This window comes from Heliangelus exortis, chromosome 7 (genome assembly GCF_036169615.1).
Source record: "Heliangelus exortis chromosome 7, bHelExo1.hap1, whole genome shotgun sequence".
NCBI classification, from domain to species: domain Eukaryota; kingdom Metazoa; phylum Chordata; class Aves; order Apodiformes; family Trochilidae; genus Heliangelus; species Heliangelus exortis.
The window spans coordinates 29,418,981-29,439,073 of record NC_092428.1 but is presented as its reverse complement, the minus strand read 5'-3'; the positions used below and the strand labels follow the sequence as shown (position 1 = coordinate 29,439,073).

Genomic DNA, 20,093 nt, shown 5'->3' with positions numbered 1-20,093 from the left:
TTTGTGGTGTGTATTTGTTGTCTCTTCATGAAACTGGCTTTAAAGTTGGATGTGTGTGTTTAATTCAAATATATGAAATGCCCAGTCATGCCTTGGTGGATGGTGAGACATCTCTGCCATCCTGAAATTTTCAAGTGAGAAGGACAGGTTTGCCTTTGTTTGCCAGTTCTGTCATTGAAAAGCTGCCACTGCAGTTGCATCTGCCAACGTGTTTGCTGCAGCCAGAGAAATCAAACCGTCCATGAACTTTGGTTAGTTGTTTAAATTCTAAAAGTTCACAGTGTCAAGTATAAAAATAGGCATCTTCTGGCTTGCAAGTCTTTGACTAGTTGGATTTTACTTTCAGAATTCCTTGAGGTTGGCAAAAAGCAGCCTGCCCTTGATGTTCTCTATGATGTTATGAAAAGTAAGAAACACCGAACATGGCAGAAAACCCACGAGCCCATTATGCTGAAGTACCTGGAGCTCTGCGTGGACCTCCGCAAGAGTCATCTGGCAAAAGAAGGGCTGTACCAGTACAAGAACATTTGCCAGCAGGTATGGCTTTTGAATTTCTGGAATTTGTAGCAAGCATGTTAGATTTCAGCTCATGTGATCTGACTGGTCTTGTGTTAATCTTCCTTTTAGATGTTTCTGGGTTTGTAGTGTTTATGTTTTAAATATTTGCTGCCTGTTGTGGGTGGGAACATCTTTCCATTTTCTGCCTTTCATGTAGGTGAACATCAAATCTCTGGAAGATGTTGTTCGTGCCTATTTAAAATTAGCTGAGGAAAAAACAGAAGCAGCTAAGGAGGAATCCCAGCAGATGGTGCTGGACATAGAGGACTTAGATAACATCCAAACTCCAGAAAGGTAAGTGGCCTGTGTTTAAATGTAGCAGTTTACAACAAAGCATCCCTGTTTTCATGGAGGATGTTGGCAGTTCAGAGAACTGAGATATCAAGGAGGATGAATTTGAAATGGTCTGTTCAGATCTGTATCTGTAGTGATATTGGAGAGTTTATTACTGAAAGCTGCTTGTTATCAGTTATACTATTAATTATATTAGACTAACTTAATTCCTCTATGTCATAACCTCCATTCTTTCTGACCACATTGTGATCCTACAAACAGAAGGAAATGTTCCTTTACACTTGCTTGGGTTACTGATAACATAATAGAAAAAAGGGCCTAAAAATTAAATTCAGAGTGTTATAACTCATTGGATGGATAATGGGAATGTAGAAGGAATGGGAAAATAAATAAATCTCCTGTAGGTTGGTTATAGACCTTCACTGGCAAGTAGTGCCAAGTTAGGATGGAACCACTCCAGCTCTATGAGGAATCACTCTTGTGTTCTCAGAACATTTTGTGGGAGAATTTCCTAATCTGCTTCAGGCAAAGTGAGGGTAGCTCTGGCTGCCTATTTATGTTCCTCAGATGAGTCTCTTGGTTTAGGGAGTGCTCAAGCTGTCTCCAGTAGTACAGCTGTGTATGTGGTGACATTTGTGGAAGAGGGGTGACAAGGTGGAGGTGAAGAAATGATTTAAAGAAAGCACTCCAGCTGAGTTTGGAGGAGGCCATCTGCCCACATCCTTTAAAAAAAATCAAAAAGTGTAAGGAATAAATTAAAATTTCCCTATGTCAAATTAAAATTGCAAATGATAACCTATAACAAAAGGATCTTCATCCATAAGTGGAGGATTCTAGGAAAAACTGTGGTGAAATTCTGAGTTGAGCTGAGATTGGGCATCCTGGGTGTGGTCTGAAGATACTGATTTTTGTAAGCATATTGATTCTAGAATAAAAAAGGAAGGTTTTTAGAGCATGGAAATAACCCTGTTTGAGGAGAATGGAGGATTTAGCTTTCTTTCATGTTGGATGACAGCATAATTTCTGTCCTGGAGTTTTTAAAAATATCAGCAGATATTTTGGGTACTAAAGCTCTGCAGCTCCCCATCTGAGCAGTGTGTTTTCTCATCCGTGTGTAGGACTCAGTAGTGGTCTGAACAATTGCTGATGGGGTGTTATCTTGATTGTAATAACATCCAGGTCTTTGGTGTAAGTTTTGAAGGAAGTAGTACATGGAGTTAAACGTAAAATTCAGCAGAAGGGTAGGTGGCATCTGATTACATTAGAATTTTATTTGCTAATTTAATTGTTTAGATTTATGAAATCACAGAGATCTAAACTAGGGAAAAGTAAAGCTGCTGGTACCATACCAGTTGAATTGGAAGAGGACTGACTGCGACCAGTGAGAAACTGAGGACACAGAATGACAAAAGGAGATAGGAAGCAAGAGAGAAGTTAGTGGGAATTCATTCAGGTAAAATCTTGGCACAGATACTAAAAAAGTTGAAGTTACATCTACTGATGATAGAAAGTTGGAATAAATTATCAAAGTGGAGGACATTTTGTCTTGTGTAGGCAACTGTGAGGGATAGAGTTATAGTAGTCAAATAAAAGTCACAAAGACATGAAGTAGAAAGCTGTTGATTTACATGTAACACCAAGGCTCTCTGGTGGGTGTGTGTTGGGAACTCACTGGTGGCAAAAAATGAGAAGGTTACAGACCTGTCTTCAGTAGCTCTTCCAGGATGACAGTGCCATTTGTGTTACTTCAGTGGCTGAAAAATAGTCTTTGTTACAGGAATCCCACTGATGAAGGACATTGAAGGTTGACTGACCACTCTTTTCCTTGTTCTCTTTTATGTAAATGAGGCCTAGAAAATGTTTTTCAGTCATACATCTTTATCTGAACAACCATGGTTCCTTTAGGATCTGTTTTGTAGACTTCTCTTACTTTTTTGCTGGATTCACTGCTTGATCTCTTGGAGAAGGCACTAGTGAAATGTAATCTTTAATACTGCATGTAGTACTAATATTCAAGTAAATTAGGAGCAGTGTAGTAGAAAGGAATGACAAGAGCTGAGAGTTTGTTAGAAGCACATTTCTAAAGGATTTTAAAAATGAAGCCTTACTGGTGAAGATGATGGGATCACGTGGGCCTTAGCACTGAATTTGTCTCAATATCTCAACAACCTTTTCCACTGTTGTTTCTCTGAGTGAGGGAATGCAGTTATGGCCACTAAATGGCAGATTATCATAACTTCTGACATCTTTAAGCATATTTTTCATATCAGAATTTTTAAAGGATTTGGTAATCCTTTCAAATCAGCAAAGCCTTCAACACCGTCTCCCACAGCATTCTCCTGAAAAAGCTGTCAGCCCACAGCTTGGACAGGAGCACCCTGTGCTGGGTTAGGAACTGGCTGGAGGGCTGGGCCCAGAGAGTGGTGCTGAATGGGGCTGCATCCAGTTGGCGGCCGGTCACTAGTGGTGTCCCCCAGGGATCAGTGTTGGGCCCAGTTCTGTTTAATATCTTTATTGACAATTTAGATGAGGGGATTGAGTCCATCATCAGCAAATTTGCAGATGACACTAAGCTGGGGGGGAGTGTGGATCAGCCGGAAGGCAGGAGGGCTCTGCAGAGGGACCTGGACAGACTGGAGAGTTGGGCTGATTCCAATGGGATGAGGTTCAACAAGGCCAAGTGCCGGGTCCTGCACTTTGGCCACAACAACCCCATGGAGAGCTCCAGGCTGGGCACAGAGTGGCTGAGAGCAGCCAGACAGAAAGGGACCTGGGAGTCTGGATTGACAGGAAGCTGAACATGAGCCAGCAGTGTGCCCAGGTGGCCAAGAAGGCCAATGGCATCCTGGCCTGTATCAGGAACAGCGTGGCCAGCAGGTCCAAGGAAGTGATTCTGCCCCTGTGCTCAGCCCTGGGGAGGCCACACCTTGAGTCCTATGTCCAGTTCTGGGCCCCTCAGTTCAGGAAGGAGATTGAGGTGCAGGAGCAGGTCCAAAGGAGGGCAACCAGGCTGGTGAAAGGGCTCGAGCACAGACCCTATGAAGAGAGGCTGAGGGAGCTGGGGCTGTTCAGCCTGGAGAAGAGGAGGCTCAGGGGAGACCTCATCACTCTCTCCAACTCCCTGAAAGGAGGTTGGAACCAGGGGGGGGTTGGGCTCTTTTCCCAGACGACTTTCAACAAGACAAGAGGGCATGGTCTTAAGTTGTGCCAGGGGGGGGCTTAGGTTAGATATTAGAAAGAATTTCTTTACAGAGAGGGTGATCAGACATTGGAATGGGCTGCCCAGTGAAGTGGTGGACTCTCCGTCCCTGGAGATATTTAAAAAGAGCCTGGATGTGGCACTCAGTGCCATGGTCTAGCAACCGCAGCGGTGGGTCAAGGGTTGGACTTGATGATCTCTGAGGTCCCTTCCAACCCAGCCAATTCTATGATTCTATGATTCTATGATAACTCTTTATGCAAGCGTTGTAGCTTTCAATGTCTGTAGATCCTAAGACACACCCTGCTTCTGTTAAATGTCAGTAAGAAGTGAGCTCTCCTGGGCAGCATTGCCGATGACTAGAAAGAAAGTTCTTGCAAGCAGGGAAGTATTAGAGTAGACAGTGGTATTTGAATCTGAAACGTACAGTATGAACCTCCCAGGTAGATGAGGAAAGGTCGAAATCCTGAAATCGATTTCATTTGGCTTACTTGTGAAGGATGCAAAAACTCCTCCCTACATCTCTCACCTGGATCTTTTATATGTCAGTCATATGTGCAGGGGCCAAAGTTTGAAAATTAACAGCAAGGAAAGTTACCTAAATCTTTTAAAGAAAAAGGGAGAAGTCTGAGGGACCAATTTGAAAGTAAGAGATGGGCTGCTCAGCAATAATTGGCTGTTCAGTTTCGTCTGATCTCAACTTAGATCCTGATTGGAAAAAATGGTGAGAATTGCAGGGAATTAACCCTTTTTTTGTTTTTTTTTCTTTCCCCCTTCCCCTTCCTGCTCCAACTCTAGTGTTCTTTTGAGTGCTGTAAGTGGAGAAGACACTCAGGATCGTACTGACCGGCTGCTTTTGACACCCTGGGTTAAATTCCTGTGGGAATCCTACAGACAATGTTTGGATCTTCTCCGAAATAATTCTCGGGTGGAACGCCTCTACCATGACATTGCACAGCAAGGTGAGCTGAGAAAAGGGAAGCTCAAAACTAGAAATTGAGAGGTTATTTCTATTTGGATACTGCCACAGAGTTGGAAATGTGTTAATCTCTTCAATATATCTGTGTACACACATACTATTCCTAAAATTACAGAGGTTCCTTAAAATTGCTGAGGTTTCTTGACTCTGATTGTAACAGAACTTGCAAGGAAAAGTTACTTTTTCCTGGACATATTGAGACTATGAGAATTAGTGGTGCTGTGTATTTATTGTTTCTAAGTTACTGTTTGAAATTAGTTGTGTTTTTCACTTTGCTACCCAAATGGTACCAGTGGCCAGTCATCTGACTTCAGAAACTAGTGCACACAAAAGGGTGCTGTAAAATTATTATCTTAAAATTTTGACACAGACGTAAATTAGCAGAATGTTATGTGGAAAATACTAAGAAAATGCCTAATCTTATTCTTTCTAGTATTATTCTGCACAAATTTGATTTATAAGAATGAATATTTACAGTTTAATTGCTTCTCAAGGGTGAGGGATGAAAAGAATTTTTTTTTCCTTTTTTAATACACTTTTAAGGCCCTATATATTTGAGAAAAAGTCTTAGATTTTTAACCCTGGATCCAAATTGTGGAGGCACACTAGGAAAGATGACTGTCATATGAGTTCCAGGTGCTTTAGTGTATTTAAGTCTTTCTACTACTACTGTGTCAAGACTTGTTTTTATGGCTGTTTCTGGTAGAGTTACGTAGAATTTTCAGAATGACAGGCAAGGCTAACACAGATTTTTGAGGGGAACTACGAGGTCAAAGATGATTTCTTTTTTTTTGTGAGCCATTTCCAATTGTTTTCAAGCTTCATTTAACTTCACCATATGTAGTTTACTTAAGAATTTTTTCCCACATTTTAACAAAGCCAGATGAGCCATTCACAAAATCTTACTTGCACTTAATTGAAAATAAAATCCAGATTCACTGCATAAATTGGAACATTTTTAGAGAGTGTCAAGGGGAATTCTGTAGAAGCATCTTCATATTTCAGGGTCAGGGTGGAAGTGCTCTGCATTATCCCGGTGACAGACTGCATCTTGTTTGATACATTTGTGGACTGTCAATGAAGATTCTTTAAAATGTGGCTGTTTACACGTGTGAATCCCACTTAGAGCTGCCATGAAGTCACCCTTAGTCAGCATTCTTAATTTACACTGCTCATTTTTTTGCAGCTTTTAAGTTCTGCCTGCAGTACACCCGTAAGGCTGAGTTCCGGAAGCTCTGCGATAACCTGCGGATGCATTTGGGGCAGATCCAGCGTCACCATAACCAAAGCACAGCCATCAACCTCAACAATCCTGACAGCCAGTCCATGCACCTGGAGACCAGGCTCGTGCAGCTGGACAGTGCTATTAGCATGGAGCTGTGGCAGGTAGGCAGCAGGGCTCCTGTAACCACACTGTAGTCTTCAGCCTTTCCAGGATCTGTTCCACGCAGAGCAGGTTTCGTGGTATAAACAACAAGGTAAAGACAGTGTAATAGCTAAAGAATAAAGTTGGATATCTAGAATGTGGTACTATGTGTACATCCAGTACTTAGTTTGATGTTCCTGCATAGCATTTCAAACCAAGCTTCTGCTGATAGTACTTAATGGTAACATGGCTGAATTAATTTTGAGTTGTGGAAGTGTGAAGTTAGTGATGGTACCTTCACATCTGCCATCTTGAGTTCCTGTGGACTAGGTCACTGAGAAGGGGTTGGTAAATGTTACAGCCTGTTATTGGAGCCCCAGCACTGCTGGTTGAGTTATTGTGGAATCACAGACTGGTTTGGATTGGAAGGGACCTTAAAATCCTCTAGGTCCAACCCCCTGCTATGGGACACCTCCCACTAGAGGTTGCTCCAAGCCCCATCCAACCTGGTCCTGGTTAGTGTCTAGCCAGTGAGGGTGCTATCAAAGCAAATTTTTTTAAGAGGTGCATTGCTTTTCTAGCCTATACAATATCAAATTCCTTAAAAAGCCAATGTTTGACAATATTTGGGTTTTTTACAATTTTTGTGGGTTTTTGTGAATTTGGAGAATGTTGTCTGTGTGTTGTTTCCATTAAATGGATGTACATAATCACTTGTAAAGGCATTATATGTACTTTTAGAGAAACTATACCCATTTTTTTATTACAAAAATGTTTCTATGAAAAATGGTAAAACCAGTAAAGAGTACAATTTGTGTTAATTGTGAAAGAATATAATTTTGGTTACTGTTCTTTTCTCTTGGTTGAAAATTGGGGAAAAGAAAAATGGTTTTCAAAAAATTATGCAAATTGTTAACTACCAAATTCTGAGCAGGTAGTGAATGGATTTGCAGTATATTCAAGTAATTTTTTTATAAGAAAAGAAGTCTGTCCTTTCATGTAGCCAGCAAAACTGAAAATTAAAGCCTTCTGTGGTATCAAATATATTAGTCTTACAACTTCATAGTACAGCGTTTTAGATATCCTTAACATGTTTTCTTTCTCTCTTTTGGATGTTGTGGAAGACTTCTTAGAAGTAGTTTATTTGCTTTTTTTGTTTTTAGGAAGCTTTCAAAGCAGTGGAGGATATTCATGGGCTATTTGCACTGTCTAAGAAACCACCCAAACCGCAACTGATGGCAAATTACTATCACAAAGTTTCAACTGTCTTCTGGAAATCAGGAAATGCTCTTTTTCATGCATCCACACTTCACAGACTTTACCACTTGTCAAGGGAAATGCGGAAGAATCTCACGCAAGAGGAGATGCAGAGGTGGGCAAAGATCCTTCATGTGATCTTAGGTTCTGTTGTTAGCTCCACAGTTCAAAAAGAAATTTAAATTGTACCCCAAAAGAAGCAGATGATCTGTGGTTGTGAGCAGCTCTGCTTAAAGTGGCCACTACTAATTGCACCAAAAGAAACTTAGAGCAAGGAGGGTGTTTCACAAAACTACAGTGGAAATAATGTAAACATCAGGAGAACCTTGCTTGAATTTCCTTCTCTGTTACTGACTGGAAAGCTAGGCAAGATAATAAGTATCTCTGTTTTCTTCCTTTTTTGTCTTCTGAGTGGTGGGATTTACTTTGCAAGATTTCATTAGAACTAGCATAGGTTTTTTCTTAAAGTGGAAAAGTCTGTGTGGCCAAGTGGTCTTTATTATTTTGATAACAACTGTGATACTGGCAAGGCTTTTGAGTCATGCAGAGTTATTGGCTGTATTGACCTCTGCAGTTTGTGTACAGGCTTTTAGAATTCAGAACCTGGTGGGAATAAATACTCTGGGGAAGTGTTTATATTCCTTTTCATCTGGCTGCTAAGGTCAGAATTTAAATATTTCCATGTAATTTGTTTTGTTATATCAAAAGGTACCTCTGGGTTGCACAGCAATTTTAAAAAATCAATGCAGTCAAAATAGCTGGTGTGGGTTTGCAGCTAAAATAAGTGTTTTCAAGGTGCTGCTTTCTGCTGTTTTCATTGTTTTGTAGTAATTTGATACTAAATTTCTTTATAATTTGTGTAAATGTGTATGCACACAGAAGTAAGTAATGAAAAGATGTTATCAAAATCTATCCCTTGGTTATGGAAGAACACTGCAGTCTGCACCCTTATCCTGCACTGGGTGTCTTTTCTGTCACTGATGGTATTTTTACAGTTCTGCATCACAAATGCTACTCATTGCCACGTATATGCAAAGAATTAATTAGTTCTCTCTTGCACTTCATCTTCTGTGGTTGTGCTTTGTCAACAGGATGTCCACTCGTGTCCTTTTGGCCACTCTCTCCATCCCCATTACTCCTGAGAGAACGGATATCGCTCGCCTCCTGGACATGGATGGTATCATTGTGGAGAAGCAGCGGCGTCTGGCAACCCTGCTGGGTCTGCAGGCCCCACCTACACGTGGCAGTCTCATCAATGATATGGTAGGTGGTGGTGGTCAGATGAGCAGCTTTTAAATGCTGAGTCCTCTTTTGGTGATAGTTTTCCTTAGAAAACTGAGCACATAATTTAGCACTGTGCTTAGTTATGGGACAACGGTTTAAGAATTAAACCAGCTTTATGCTTAATGGTGTGACTTACAGTAGTGTTAACATTTCTGATTGATGAGAAGGACTGTTTGGAAATGGCAGCAATAAGGGGAGGCCTAAATGCTTGTGTGCTTAACAAGTCAGATTCAGTATTGTCCATTTATGTCACAAATGTTGTTTTGAGAGGTCTGAAAGGAGTTGTGAGCCAGAACTTCGGGGTTTTCCCTGCTCTGAGGTGCAGTGTAATTAACTGAACCTAGTATTTATTTTTCTGTCCTAAATATATTTCAGATAACCACAAGCCAGATAACAAATAGCAGACTGCAAGGACCTGAGTGACTATGAAAACATCTTTGTGTTTCATTTGAAGGGAGGCTACACTTGTGAATCATCAGACCTTTCCAGATACCCATATACAAATAAGGCATTCAGTCATTTTCAGAGGATATCTGAATTTCTTCCAGTCATTTGCATGCGTTACATTCATAGTTCAGTTAACAGTTTGCAGTACTACTTCTATTACCTCTCCAGTTTGCCTTAAAAACACAGCTTAAGACTTAGTAAGTTTACTGATGAACTGAGGTGTATCTGGTTTTAGCTTGTGGGCCTACATCTGTGTAGTAGGACTTGTGTCTTACAATTGGCTAATAAGCTTAGGATTGTACTCTAGTCTAAATATGGGTCTTGTTTGTGTGGTTTTGTCCATTTTTCCACTTCTAAATACAAAGAGTTCAGTGGTACAGCCTGGAGTTATTGTTGCTGCAATTAAGAATGCTGTAGTGAAAAAGTAAGTACTATACTGTATCAGAAGGTACATGTGGTGCCTATTTAACTTACTGAATGTAAAATGCTTGAAGCATTATTTATTAATATTATGTTTATTTTGAACTCTTTGGTTTGTGTTTTGTTTTGTTTGTTTTTGTTGTTGACTGTAGGTGAGGTTCAACGTAGTGCAGTATGTTGTTCCAGAAGTGAAAGAACTTTACAACTGGCTTGAAGTAGACTTTCACCCCCTCAAGTTATGTAGCCGTGTCAGCAAGGTAAGTTTTGTAGCTCTGTTTGTATTGTCATTGGTCTGTTATTTGAGTATTGGTTTGTGGTAAATACCAACTAGCTTTCTCTATTGCCAGAATTTTCAGTGATAAGATTAATTTGGTCAAATTCCATTACAATTACATGTGAGTAACATCTGGTATATGTAGTAGACCAGATTATTGAAATAGAAGAAAAAATTCATTCTGGTCTCTAAGGTGCAATTCTCTGGGCCTCTATTAAAGTATGGAATTTTGGGAATGTATTAATTAGGTGGTCTTGTTTGTGGAGAAGATATAAACCTAAGTTTTATTTAAAGGTGCAGAATTGAGAGCACTGTTTGTGTGCACGTGTCCCAGTGCATGCAGGTGAGCTGTGTGGGAAGTGGAAATCTACACCAATGAGTATTTTTACTCATTGATATTTACTATGAAAATACAGTGAGATAAAATACAGGGAGATAAAACAGCTTGAGAGCTGTTGATGAGGTTAATGTAAATTCTGAAATCTCTGAAGCACATCATGTTCTTTTTCTTTGTTCTTGTTCTTTGATGTTTTTGAAGCACATCATGTTCTTGATGGTGGGAACAAAGAAACCTGAGGTGCAAAAAATAACTTGAAGGTAAATTAGCAGTGTGGTAAATGTTGCCAGTACTGTCAGTCACCTTCACACAAAAAATATTGACAATCCATTATAAATAAAAGTGTTCTGATCTACGCTCGAGTAAAACAATATTGTGTTTGGACAGAAGTTCTGTTGTTTACTTCTGTAAACCAGAAGTATTTAAGAACTGTGCCTCTTGCTTTAATGTTGAAGTTTTGAAGGGTTGATGCAGATAGAGTAACTTTTCAGAATTTTGGTAGGTTCTGAATTGGGTGAAAGACCAAGCTGAAAAGGAACCTGAACTGCAGCTATATGTCCCTCACCTGCAGAACAACACGATTCTGCGCCTTCTGCAGCAGGTATGGGTAAAGAAAATGTGTTTGTAGTTGTACATAAGTTAGTTGTGGAACAACACTGAAGTTGGAAACTTCTATGCTGAAGTAATTTTTTTCCATCAAATAGGAGTCCTTTATGATTTTGAATTATTTCTTCTAGTATATAACCTGTGTTTTCAGGTTTCTACATTGTTTCAGTACAGCCATCACAGCTGTACTTAGCCGTGGTTGCATACAAGGGCACAATCTCCTGTCTAGATTTTCTTTGGTATAGGTGTGAGTTCTTAGTTAATTCATCATTTCTTTAAGCTTTTTGGATGAAGGTCTGGGTGAGGTATTTAGTTTTCACTCTCTTGTGTGTCTAGGTGTTTTATAAAATGCACATTTCATTGACCTGCTTTCTTTACAAGTGACGAGCAGTGTTATTTCTGATGTGCTAAAGAAATGGTTGAAGGCTAATTAGCAGCATAGCTATTTGTAGTTACTGCTGCCAGTCTCCTTCATACAAAGAAGACATTCAGGAGTGGCTTTTGTCTTAGGTTAATTTTGCATACAGTACAGAAATACAATCCTGGAAGAGTATTTTTAATTGTACTAATATGTATACACCCATTTATTGATGATTTAGTATGTTAGCTTTAGAGCCTGCACAGCTACAACAACTTCTATGTCTGATATTTTTAATGAGGAAAAATCCCTGATGTTTCTCTTCACATACAGGTGGCCCAGATTTATCAGAGCATTGAATTTTCCCGTTTGACTGCCCTGGTTCCTTTTGTTGATGCTTTCCAGCTGGAACGCAATATTGTTGATGCAGCCAGACATTGTGACTTACAAGTAAGTGCTGTAAAAAGATCTCTTTGGAACGATGGGTGGATTCACCTGTATTCCATGGTTGAAAACTAACTGGTGTTCATTGGACCCAGGAAAGACTATTGATTGAGATAGCTGGAGATACTAAACAGAGGAAAAGATGCACGTGACACTAAATTAAGAGCTGACAAAATAAAATTTGCTGAACCTTGCCCTGTGAGCCTGTCATTTAGTCCAGAATATGCTGGAGCAAATCTTAACCAATAGGAATGTGAACTTGAGACTACAGTGGGTTATTTGTGCAAGACTGAAGAATTAACCCTTGCTGATGTTGGGTTTTGTCTGACCAAGTGACTGAAATAAAACTCTGTGGTTGAAGATAGCATTGCTGGTAGAGTTGTCTGTATGGAATGAGTGACAGCCTCTAATGAAATGTTGAAGCTTGTGTAGAGATACAAGTAGTTTCCAGTTGAGTTTACTTATTAGTTATCTATTTAGGCTTTTTTAGCTAAAGCTGAGTTAATTAATTTAAGTTAACAAAGTTTTTTTCTAATTTGTCGTTTCTCATGGTCTGCTATAGCTACATTTTTTTTTTAATGAAGTAATTTTTGCTTAGAGCCTCTGCTGACTTACATTGGTCATAGGCAGAGCTGCAGAGAAATTGTTTATTAAATAAAACAATCCTTTTCTTCCCCTTTTTTTTTTTCCTGAAGGTTCGCCTTGACCATACCACCCGGACACTGAGTTTTGGCTCGGATTTGAATTACAGTACTAGAGAAGATGCTCCCCTAGGCCCTCAGCTACAGAGTATGCCTTCTGAGCAAATCAGGAATCAGCTCACTGCCATGTCCTCAGCTCTGGCTAAGGCTCTTGCAGTCATTAAGCCTCCTCACTTACTGGTAAGTCTTTTTGAGTCTTCAGAAAATTTTGACACATTCTGGCATTTGCCCCAAGTGCATTTTGTGATGTTTATCTGGTGCTTTTTTGGTTAACTTGCGCTTTTCTGATCAACTGCTCCTTCTAGTAATTTGTTTTCAATGCAGTGGTTATCAGTAGTTATCAGTATTGTTACTGCTTCCCCCACCCTCCCCCTCTCAGAACCAACAATTGATCCTTGAGGTGTTATGTAGGGTACCACTATCATATTTATTTATAGCAAAGGATGCTTCTGCATCTGTTACCTGCTTCCCTGGTCTAATATATCTGTATTTTCTGGTTCAGCCAGAGAAGCCTGGTTTGAATTCATGAGGTTATAAAAAATACACTGCGATGTTTCTTGGTTTACCTTTCCTTCACATAGTAAAGGCACTGAGCTAGCTAATTATTAACCTAACATGGCATTGCAAGGATTTGAGCAGGGGGAGATTCCTGCTTTTGTAGATTTGTGTTGCTCTGTTTTTCAGAGCATTATGGTAACAGTCTGTGCTGTAGTGTGATGATTTATATCCTTGTGGATTAAGTAGCAAAGTAAGCTAATAACTACAAATGTTATATCAAAGCTCTTCTATTTTAATGAATAACTTTTCTCAAACTAGGTATACCTTTTCACTTTGTTTGCTTGTTTGTTTTCAGGCTGGTGGTGGTCAGCTGTTTGTTCTTGTGAATAAATCAGTCTTAAATCAGTCAACCTAGTTAGTGTTTGGCCATAGATAAAATCATGTTAAAATGTACACAGGAGGCCTGAGTTTAAATTACCAGTCTTGCAAATACCAGGTCTAGGATACACTGAATAACAGCCTACCCATAGATTGGCCTGCACGCCTAGGATTTGTTTAAAATTTTGCATGCATCCTTGAAAATCCAAGAGCCTGCTTTCTTTTATTCTTTCTGGAGAAACCACTGTTGTGAAGAACATGGGATGTAACTTCATAGCTTAAAGGTGTGAACAAAAGATTCCACAGCCCAAGAACAGAGCTGTCCTGGTCACTCCCTGTCCTCATCACTGGGGCTGTTGGCTTCAAGGTCAGACTCACCCATGAGCTCACATTTCAGGTTCTGCAGAGCCCTGTAGGAGCCAGGTCTAGCTCACTCTCAGATTTCTGGCATGCTTTGGTTGTGGCAAGTTAAAACTTCACTTCTCTTAAAAAGAGCAGTGGTAATTTTTTTTTAATGTTTATGAATGATGTCATAGCAAATGTAAAAAAGAATTTTTCCATACAGAAAAAAGGCTGGTGGTGAGATGTCCATGTTAGATTCTTTATATGGGTTGAAATACTAAGTAGTAATTTTAAATATAAACACCAAAGCAGGACTGGATCATGACTCCTGTGAGCTTACTTATGTTAGCTTGAACATGCACGAGCTGTTTTATACTGTTCAAGAGAAAATATTTCCCCTAAATAGCTTTTATTAGTGATTGATATTAGACAGATCACTGGTTTGAATGAAAAAGCATTTTTTATTTGTTCTTTCATAAATGGAAAAGACAAATACTTGACATGTGAGCACAATTAGCTGAATGAGGCATAATTGCTAATAGTTAAGTTTGTAAAATTGGAGTAAAATACCAAGGTTGGTATCAACCTGTGTGTTTAGACAAGCTACAGAACTAGTTGATATCCTTTTTTCCTTTGCTATTCAGATTAATAGCTTCAATTTTTTTAGACACTTAATTTCTGTCAAATTTGTTACAATTCACAAAATTGTTAGATTTATCTAATGCATTTCATTTCTGTGTTTCTGGTACCTCAATCTATCTTTAAATGCTTGCAGATCTGTAATAGAACATGGATGTTTCAGTCTTCTTGTTGAATGCCCTAGAAGTGACAGACTACTAAAAATACCTCTGAACTAGCTCACATTTCAAGAGCAGCATGACTTGAGGGAGTGTAGTGAGCTGATGGGGCTGCAGTGTTGTGCTGCTTGCTGGAGTGATTCAAGTAGGCAGTTCTCTGAGCTGGCACAGTTACACCTTCTCGTGTCTGCAGCCTGAGTCTCTACAAAGAACTGTAAAGGTTCTCTGGAGGAGGAAGGTGGGGTGGTGAGGAGGGATGCTTAAAGAGTATTGGAGAATTTATGCTAGTGACTAGAAGTTTGCTTTATATTATTTAATTAAAATAGGTTTATACACAGTGTTTATACCTAAATTGTTAAGAGACAGTCAAATTTTTTTTTATATTTTTTTCATCTCTTATGTCAGTATGTTTGGAAAAAACCAAAACTTCAAAGCCAAGGGAGCTCTGGTGAAATACAGGACATGTTGCTATACCTGCTAACACATGCTGACACAGACAGGATTGACCCCCTCAGCTTCCTTTCACTCAGAGTTTTAAAAATCAGTAACATACAGGTGTGCAGTATTTTGGGGCAGAAAAAAAAAACAGTGTGAAACTATCACACACTTAAGATGTGTTGCAGAATATTGTCTTTTACAGCCAACTTCCTCCATCTGCACACAGTTCTAGTCAGCTGACACTGCCTTGTTATGCCACGTGCACTGGTGATCAGATTTGCCATTAAGTTGTGGTTTTATGCAGTTAGCAAGTCCAGGGAGTGAAACTGATTTTCAGTTATCTCTGCCAACAACTTGCTGTGTTTTCTGCCTTTTTAAAGAGATGCTGCACACATCACTGTCTTCTTTATTTAAATTCAGCAAGAGAAGGAAGAACAGCATCAGCTGGCAGTCACTGCCTTCCTGAAAAACTCAAGGAAGGAGCACCAGCGTATCCTTGCGCGTCGTCAGACGATCGAGGAGAGGAAGGAGCGCCTTGAGAGCCTGAACATCCAGAGGGAAAAAGAGGAACTGGAGCAACGTGAGGCAGAATTGCAGAAGGTGAGGAAAGCTGAGGAAGAGAGACTGCGCCAGGAGGCCAAGGAAAGGGAGAAGGAGAGAATCCTGCAGGAGCATGAACAAATCAAAAAGAAGACTGTTCGTGAGCGCTTGGAGCAGATCAAGAAGACTGAACTGGGAGCCAAAGCATTTAAAGACATTGATATTGAGGTAGCCTGCTTATTTTTCAGTTATTTTTTTTTAATGCTTTTCATGTCACATTTGAAGGTTGCCTTATTCCTGTTCTTTAATACTTTTGTACTGTAACTGGTCTTATAAACAGCCCCTCTTAAAAATGAGAGTCTGATGCTTAAATAGTGGATTTGCTCAATGGTAAACCTTAGTTCTGAGTTTGGGTAGGACCTTTTTTTCAGCTGGAGGAATTAAGTCCCTACTGTTTGTTTCCCCCTTCCCTACTCTGTTGCTTGAGCACTATCTGAAATACAAAATAGAACAGAGTCCATTTTTTACCTGGACTGTGTGTCAGTTGAAAATAGAGAGTTTTTAAACAATAAAAGTTACCCAGAAGAGAGGAAAAGAAGAAGAAGAAACTGAGAATGTTTCCTATGCAAATTAGTTTACCATTTAAAGGAAAAACTTCAGAGAAATTTGAACAAATTAGACCACATTTGTAACAGGGAAAAAAAAAAAAGTGCTTTATTTTGTATTGATAACTTTACTTGTAGGATCTTGAAGAATTGGATCCTGACTTCATAATGGCCAAACAAGTTGAACAGCTTGAAAAAGAAAAGAAAGAACTTCAGGAACGTCTGAAGAATCAGGAGAAAAAGGTACCAAGTAGGAAGGGTACAAAAACTATGTTTATACAACAGCTTAGCTTAGAGGCTGAACTCAGGTGTCGTTATATGTGTGTATATATAATATGTATATATGTACACACACCTCTATAATATTGGTGTTGAAAAATGTTAATATAGAACTAAAAAAAAAAAGGCTAAATGAGTTAAAAAAACCCAACTGATTTTCTACACAAATATGTTCTTTTTAATGGAGTTGTCTTGAAAATAGACCCACCCTTAACCTGTGTGTGAACTGAGTCTTAGGTGGGAAAATCTGTAATGGGAAAATGTTCAGAGAAAGTTAAGTGTTTGCATAAGGTGAGGCCATTACAAAGAAGCTGCATTTAATTAATTGTATTATTCCTCACTGTAACAAAGGTAATTCCACTGCTGGAGCCCTTCTAGCTAGCAGAATAGCATCTGTCTGAGACTTGGGTGACCATAAAAGTGTGAGGAGTATCTTGGCTTAGTAAATAGAAATTTACAACTTGTGATAGTATTCAAGAATGAAACAGAAGTTACATGATATTTTTGGTAATACAGTTCATTTAAAAGTGGCTTGATACTAGAAAGTGTCAAGTTAATTAAAAAAGCTTCCAGTGAGGATCTTCTGTGCTGCAGACCTGTAAGCCTGATGCTGATACTGGGCTAAGCAGCTGGAAGTTAACCAGTAGAATCAGTAGTCACCTGGGTAGATACAACCTATCTGGAAGTGTCAGTGCAGCTGAAGAAGCCAAGGGCTGCTTCTTGAATGTCTCTGATGTTGTCAAAACAAACATGAGTAGGGGTGGGCTGGTGTAACTGAGTTGGATTTTGCAAAAAGCTTTCTACAGAGTTCTTCACCAAAGCAGACTTAGCAGCTGTGGGGTAAAAGGAAGAGTCTGACTGAATGTCATTTTACATAAATATCAAATACCTTGTGTAGGGAGAGGGGAAAGGAAAATTCCACAGTCTTTAGCTTTATGTATTAAATTACGGGTTCCAAACTTAATATTCTTAGTCAGCAATGAGAACTCAGTGGTTCTGCATCTTGAGTGCTGGAAGTCTGAGAGGAGGCCAAGAAGAAATAAGTGGATTGGCTTCCGTGTAGGAAATGTTGGTGTAAATTAGTGTGTCTGAAAGACTTCTGGAGAGAGGATGTGATAGCAGTTTTTAAGAGTGTACCCTGTTCTAACAGCTGATGGTGGGGAGTGCCAACTGCAGGGGACAGTGAAGTAGAAAGTGTTAAATGTAACTGATGTTGGGGTCAGATAGAGGACTCTTTGTAAGGAGAAGGTGAATTCTTGGTTAGGTGGAGCATTGATGTGGTCCAACATGGAACAGTAAAATAACCTGATAGGATGGGGAAATCCCAAGATATCAGGGTTGTTTTGGGGGGATGCTGAAGATTGAGTCTTCCAGATTTGCTGTCTGCATGCTGCCCTAACAGTGTGGTATCTTTATTTAGATTGACTACTTTGAAAGAGCCAAACGCTTAGAAGAAATCCCTTTAATGAAGACTGCATATGAGGAGCAGAGAGTGCGTGACATGGAACTGTGGGAGCAACAGGAAGAAGAAAGGGTAAGAATTTTTAATAAGGTGATAAATTCCATTAGTGGTGAATTAAACACTTTTTTTTTTTAAAATGTTCCTAGGAAGAACAAAGTGTTTCTTTGAAATTTCATTGTTTAGTGCACAGTGCTCTTTTGTATTGGATCTGAAAGAGGAAAAGATAATTTCTCTTTCTAGTGGCTGAGCTAGGTTGAATACAAATACATAATACGATTTCACTTTGTACATTACCTGTTTTTAGATCACCACTTTGCAATTGGAGCGTGAGAAAGCCCTGGAGCACAAGAACAGACTCTCAAGGATGTTGGAGGATAGAGATTTATTTGAAGCCAGGCTCAAAGCATCACGACGAACAGTTTATGAGGTATGAAATATGGTATTGTAATAAAATATTCCCCTAAAGTGAGGAACAAAACACCAGTGATTTCTTCATGAAAACTGAAAACAAACTAGTACATAGAGTGGTTCAGAATTATGAAGTTGGTTATTTTCTACTTTGGCTAAAATAAAATAAAAAAATAAAATCTTGCTCATATTCTTAGATAAATTACATTTTTTTACAGCTTTTGGCATAGTTTAGGTGGAAAATAAAAGGTAATTTTGGTTTGGTTTTTTTTTTTTCAGTGCAGCAATTAGTAAGAGATCATTGGGTAGCATATAAACAGCTGTATCTGTACAGGCACTTGGGCTCACTGCAGTGATGGTATAATACCAACAATATTATTGAAGCTGAGAAATAGAAATAATTACATTGTTTTTTTTTTAAATCTTAATCTGGAAATCATTCTGATGGTCCAGGTATTTGGAACTTCCCTGACAGGGAAAGAACTGTGCCTTTGTTCCTTGCTCTATAGTTGTAAATTTTACATTTGCTGAGGCTTTCTGGCTGTGATTATTTGGCTTAAAAAAATAACTGTAAAAGAGGTATTATGTTAAAATAAGTTAAAATAACTGAATGTGATTCTTTGTAACAATATAGGTAATTTTAGGTGATGTTTTTTAGGTACTGGCAAGGTAGTAACTTAAACAGAAAAGAACTAAAATGGTGCATGTTGGTTGTCTCCTGAGCAGGAGAACACGTATTCCCCTGTGTGAAATATATTGCAGCAAAGGTTAAAATGACAATCGGGTTGTTTTCCAGCAGGGCAAAGTTAGTATGTTGCAGTTGGTTTGTGTTTCTCTGCGGCTTTATTTAATCGTTGGTGTCAGACATTTCCCCAGTGGTGTTCTCACCTGTGCTGTGTGTGCTGCAGGACAAACTGAAGCAGTTCCAGGAGAGGTTGGCAGAAGAGAGACGCAATCGTCTGGAGGAGCGCAAGAAACAGCGCAAAGAGGAGCGGCGCATTGCTTACTACAGGGAAAAGGAGGAGGAGGAGCAAAGGCTACGAGAAGAGCAGCTGCTTAAAGGTATCATGCAGAACCTGGTTATCTCATCCTTTGTGTTCTCCACCTGTTCCAGATGTGGACACAGTGATCTTCAGGTTTCTCTGAATGTTGGAGGAAGTCTTTTCGCTTTCAGCCAGTGGTGAAAACTGTGTTCATTGCTCTTAGACCATGTACCTTTCCATACCTTCTGAATGCTTACCTGTGCAGCATTATATATGAAGGCAAAACTTTATAGGAGGAAAGGAAAATGAATGATTCGTGCCCTCCCCTTCTCCCACCCATAAGTTAAGAGAGGCTAATGACTAGAATCAAAGAGTTGATTTTTCATTTAGTTCAAGTTCTGTCTGCTTGTTTGTGCATATCGTAAAGTGAACAGAAAAGGAAGATAGGTGTCAGATGAAGAATTGAAGAATTTTAAGTGACTTGCACACCTTTGTGAGTTGCTCTGTTTAGTAGCCTGTTTGAAGGCTTCAGAAGAAACGGTAGGCATCCTGTAGGGTAAATATCCGTCCAAGCAGTCACTTGGTGGCTGAAGATTTTTGGGTATCAGTTCATAGTCATGCAAAATTTAAAAAAAAACAAAACTCAAGCAATCCTGACTATCAAATTTCTGACACTGCTAGTTGATTTTTTTTGTTTGACCTTTTCTAAGGAAAAGATTTTCTGCCATGCTTGAGGTATTTACCAATATTTTAGCTGTCACATTAATGGCCTGCACATCAAATTAATGTACAGGTATTGGGACATTTTCTTTCCTTTTCTTGCTAGCTGCTGTTCCAGG

At 39.3% G+C, this 20,093-nt stretch overlaps 1 protein-coding gene and 1 non-coding gene across 2 annotated transcripts in view; both read left to right on the top strand.

Annotated features, from left to right (window-relative positions):
- The window catches only part of EIF3A (eukaryotic translation initiation factor 3 subunit A), a 32,742-nt gene that overhangs the window by 3,489 nt on the left and 9,160 nt on the right, over nt 1-20,093 (top strand). The window contains exons 2-16 of the mRNA XM_071749527.1: nt 347-537; nt 716-852; nt 4,850-5,013; nt 6,217-6,416; nt 7,560-7,768; nt 8,745-8,916; nt 9,957-10,061; nt 10,918-11,016; nt 11,713-11,829; nt 12,519-12,704; nt 15,398-15,745; nt 16,261-16,365; nt 17,822-17,935; nt 18,168-18,290; nt 19,180-19,333. Of these exons, the coding sequence (XP_071605628.1) occupies nt 347-537; nt 716-852; nt 4,850-5,013; nt 6,217-6,416; nt 7,560-7,768; nt 8,745-8,916; nt 9,957-10,061; nt 10,918-11,016; nt 11,713-11,829; nt 12,519-12,704; nt 15,398-15,745; nt 16,261-16,365; nt 17,822-17,935; nt 18,168-18,290; nt 19,180-19,333 (2,424 nt within the window). The remainder of the gene's footprint in view (nt 1-346; nt 538-715; nt 853-4,849; nt 5,014-6,216; nt 6,417-7,559; nt 7,769-8,744; nt 8,917-9,956; nt 10,062-10,917; nt 11,017-11,712; nt 11,830-12,518; nt 12,705-15,397; nt 15,746-16,260; nt 16,366-17,821; nt 17,936-18,167; nt 18,291-19,179; nt 19,334-20,093) is intronic.
- On the top strand, nt 11,370-11,502 carry LOC139798723 (small nucleolar RNA SNORA19). The gene has a single exon (XR_011726931.1). It is a non-coding gene; the product is annotated as a small nucleolar RNA SNORA19 (small nucleolar RNA).